Genomic DNA, 4,423 nt, shown 5'->3' with positions numbered 1-4,423 from the left:
TTCCCTAAGGCTGCCTCTGAAGAAGCAACTGCCACAACTAAATTTTAAAACTCCTAAGAGCTATATTTAGCATATTTTTATTTACTTAGTTATTCAGTAACAGTAGAGAACCTTGATCTGAGATTAAATTCCAAACTGCGATGGACTTTATGATACAAAATTGGGTAAAGCAGTAAGGCTGCTGATCAAAGCAAATGAACAAATATAGACCTCTAAGAGAAAAATAAAAAATTTTCTCTTTAATTTTTACAAATATGCAACATAAGGATATGGGTTTTCATCTCATAAACAAATTTGGTCTACTTGGAAAAGGTTAAAAAAAGAATGAAATTGCTGATGATGTCAAACTGCTATCTTGAAAAACCTCACCCATGATAAACTTCAAATTTTAAAATTTTATAACAAAAGATAAAATTCAAAACTACATGTTATTTACATCTATTTCTTTCAGTTGATTAGAGTTGGAGGATGCTTCTGATTGTATATCAGCACCTCTAATGGGCTTTGATATTCATAGCATTATATATATTGCATATATATTAATATTATTTATATGATACATATTAGTATTCAAATATGTTTCCATTATGACCTTACTTATCAGTTCTATTACTAGTTTCTAACTATGTATATTCAATCTGAAAGCATCTTGTTCTCAATTAAGACTCATTTTCCATGTGGGTCACTGAACACATTAACAGAATACCTTGAAGAAATCCTGAATTTAAATAAAAACATATTACAATATTTTATAACATTTATAATATGAACTCTTATACACTGCTGGTGGGAATGCCATCTAGTTCAACCTTTATGGAAAGCGATATGAAGATTCCTCCAAAAACTGGAAATCGAGCTCCCATATAGTCCAGCTATACCACTCCTAGGAATATACCCTAGGAACACAAAAATACAATACAAAAACCCCTTCCTTACACCTATATTCATTGCAGCACTATTTACTATAGTAAGACTCTGGAAACAACCAAGATGCCCTTCAACATAAGAATGGCTGAAGAAACTGTGGTACATATATACACAATGGAATATTATGCAGCTGTCAGGAGAGATGAAGTCATGAAATTTTCCTATACATGGATGTACATGGAATCTATTATGCTGAGTGAAATAAGTCAGAGAGAGAGAGAGAGAAAATGCAGAATGGTCTCACTCAGCTATGGGTTTTAAGAAAAATGAAAGACATTCTTGCAATAATAATTTTCAGACACAAAAGAGAAAAGAGCTGGAAGTTACACCTCACATCACGAAGCTCACTATAAACAGGGATGAGTTTAGTTAGAGAAATAACTACATTTTGAACTATTCTAATAATGAGAATGTATGAGGGAAATAGAAAGCCTGTCTAGAGTACAGGCGGGGGTTGGGTGGGGAGTAGGGAGATTTGGGACACTGGTGATGGGAATGTTGCACTGGTGATGGGTGGTGTTCTTTACATGACTGAAACCCAAACACAATCATGTATGTAATCAAGGTGTTTAAATAAAATATATAAAAATATTACATATTTACATTTCCTAATAGCCAAAGCCAATAATCAATTGACCTTAAGCACCATAAAAATTGCCCCGTCACCTAAATCTGATACATTATCATTTTATTTTATAAGGAATCAAACAAGATTTTACTATAAGTGGAAAATTATTACATTGGTTTTAGAGTTCAATGGATTTGAGAGATGTTAGGTCATACCCTACCTTAACCCAAAACAAAGACTTTCTCCGAATTTTATCTTCCCTTTCTACTTACCCTTTGATATGTAAAAGTCCACCAGAATCTCAACCTGTCAGTCGAAATTGTACTGGTGAAATAAGCAGATTTCAGCCTGGCTGGGCTACCATAGACAATTGAGGTCTCAATGATTATCTCCTGACTTGCTTGGTTAATTAATTCTTAGTGTCTACCTTTCTTTAGACTTATCCATCTGCGGTTCGAAATATGGCTTGGGGATTCATTTAATCCAAAGATAATGTTAAGATATTTAATTTTTATATAAGTGACTTACATATGACAGTATTTTCTTCCTAAAATCTACTTGGGTGAGTTCAATATATCTCCCTTTGGAGCTTGACCTTTCAAAAATTGAAACTAATTGTTGAACCCATGCATTCACTGTGCCTTTGAAATTTCTCTCAAATCTTTAGGAACATATTCAAATTCAATTTACTTTGCCAACCAAAGTAAAAAGGTTAATGGTTTCAAATAAATAAATATAAATAAAGCATTGAAAAAAATCATGAGCCTGCCTGGAGTGATTTCTGAATGTAGAGCCTTGAGTAACCTCTAAGGGAAAATAAAAAAAAAAATGATAAAAAAAAAAACCACTGAAAATAAACTAGACATTACTCATTTGTTCTAAGAGTTAAGTCTAAACACTGGCATGATTTTTACAGAATAGTTCAATGAGTAGAAGATAAACACATCAGTATGTGAAAGAAAAGACGTGAGCATAATATTGTGGTTATGGTTTTGTTTTCCTATATATTCTGACTTCCCTGAGTCAAGAAAGTCTTTCCCTCTACTCCGTGTATTAATCACTGTCATATCATACTGTCTAATATCTGATCTCTCCTTTTGAATTTGACCAGTTTAAAACCCAGTGCACCATTAATACTACATAAATGAGATTTTTCTCCTTTATCTATGTCCCTTTGCCATAGCAGTAGCTATAAAAGAAGGACCTTTACCCATGTATGTCTTAGAGATTTTTAAGGACTGAAATCCCTACTGTAGTTATTTTGTAGTCAAATAGATTATTAAATTAGGTAATTAAATAATTATATTTTTTTAGTAATACCAAGATGAGATTTAAAGAAGTGACTAATTGACCAGCTATATAAAGGTATGAAGGAACTTAGATCCAAAAACTTATTTACTTCCCAGGGAAGGGTAGAGAACTCAGAAAATAATCATTTCCAGAGTGATCATTTCCAAATATCATTGTCATAGTGGTCCCTTCTCTGCCCTAACAGACTGACGGCTAAATGAAGAGAAAGTGATATGCATGAAACCTCTTCAAAAACAATATTGCAAACCACATTGTTTTAAAGAAAAAATAAGAGAAAAATAATGACTGCCAGAGTTAGGCAGGGAAGAGCAAGCTGGGAGGGTGGGAGGATAAATGGGGATGATGGTGGTAAAAAATATGCACTGGTATAGGGTGTTGGGCATTGCGTAACTAAAACTCAGTTAATCAACAATTTTTAAACTCTGTATTTCAAGGTGATTCCATGATAAATAATTTTCTATAAAAGCAGAATACAAACATTTTAAACTATAAAATAAAATAAGAATTAAAATCTAGTTTGAGAAGGACTGAAGAAGATGATTGCCTTGCAGGGAGAAACACTCAGTTTAAACACCTGACCCCATACATTTCCCTAATCACAGTCAGAATTCACTCCTGAACAAAGAATCGTTAATAGCCTGTGAGGACAGCTTGATATGGCTTAAAACCAAACAACAAAAAGAGAGAGAAAAGAATTTGCGACTAAAGAGGTAGTACAGCAGGCAAGATGCTCTACACAAAACCCTTCTATGGGTAAGCCCTGGAACGAAATATGTTTCCCCAAACTCAGACACCTAAGCACAGAGCCAGCAACAAGTCCTGAGACTATCTGAGTGTGACACAAAATGAATAATTATTAATAATAATAAAAACAACAACAGGATTGAATATAGTTCAGTTTTCAGCATAACTTTCATGCATAAGAAATCAGCTGATTTCTGTTACTGCATTTCTATTACTCTGTTAACATTGCCAGATAAAGTTTTTGAGGTCTATGTTCTGCTGTGCAATAGTGCTGTGCACTAACAGCATATTTTTCAATTCTGTCATTGCACTGTTAGATCTGGTTGGCCAAGCATAACTCCTCAATAGTCCTAGAGCATTTCTTAAAAACCTTCAATGAAGAAAATAAACAATAAAATGATTATTTTAAGCATTGATATAAAAACCTTATGTCATTCTGGTATAGATAAAATTGATTAAAAAAATCTTAGAAAAACTATATGAAGTACTATAACTTCATTATAAAAATATACCCAATAGAGAGCCGGAGCAGTGGCGCAGTGGTAGGGCATTTGCCTTACACATGCTAACTGAGGACAAGACAGCGTTTTGATCCCCTTTTGTCCATATGTTCCCCTAAGCCTGGAGCGATTTCTGAGTGCATAGTCAGGAGTAATCAAGAGCGTCACCAGGTGTGCCCAAAAACCAACATATATATATATATATATATATATACATATATATGAATATATATTCCCAATATAAATCACTATATTAGTTTATTATACGACATGCATAAGAAATAAAAATATCTTTATATGGTTCTAATAGCCACAATATAAATTGAATGAGTGCTTCTCAGTAGTGAATAAAAAAACAAATATTAAAATTATT

The 4,423-nt window shown here is 33.0% G+C and overlaps 1 protein-coding gene across 1 annotated transcript in view; it reads left to right on the top strand.

Annotated features, from left to right (window-relative positions):
* Positions 1-3,555: 3,555 nt before the first annotated feature.
* Positions 3,556-4,423, top strand: part of LOC126007257 (disintegrin and metalloproteinase domain-containing protein 2-like) — a 64,045-nt gene continuing 63,177 nt past the window's right edge. The window contains exon 1 of the mRNA XM_049772714.1: positions 3,556-3,559. Coding sequence (XP_049628671.1) covers positions 3,556-3,559 — 4 coding nt within the window. The remainder of the gene's footprint in view (positions 3,560-4,423) is intronic.

The sequence above is a fragment of the Suncus etruscus genome, chromosome 4, assembly GCF_024139225.1.
Source record: "Suncus etruscus isolate mSunEtr1 chromosome 4, mSunEtr1.pri.cur, whole genome shotgun sequence".
Taxonomy (NCBI): Eukaryota; Metazoa; Chordata; class Mammalia; order Eulipotyphla; family Soricidae; genus Suncus; species Suncus etruscus.
This window is presented reverse-complemented; position numbering and strand designations above follow the sequence as displayed.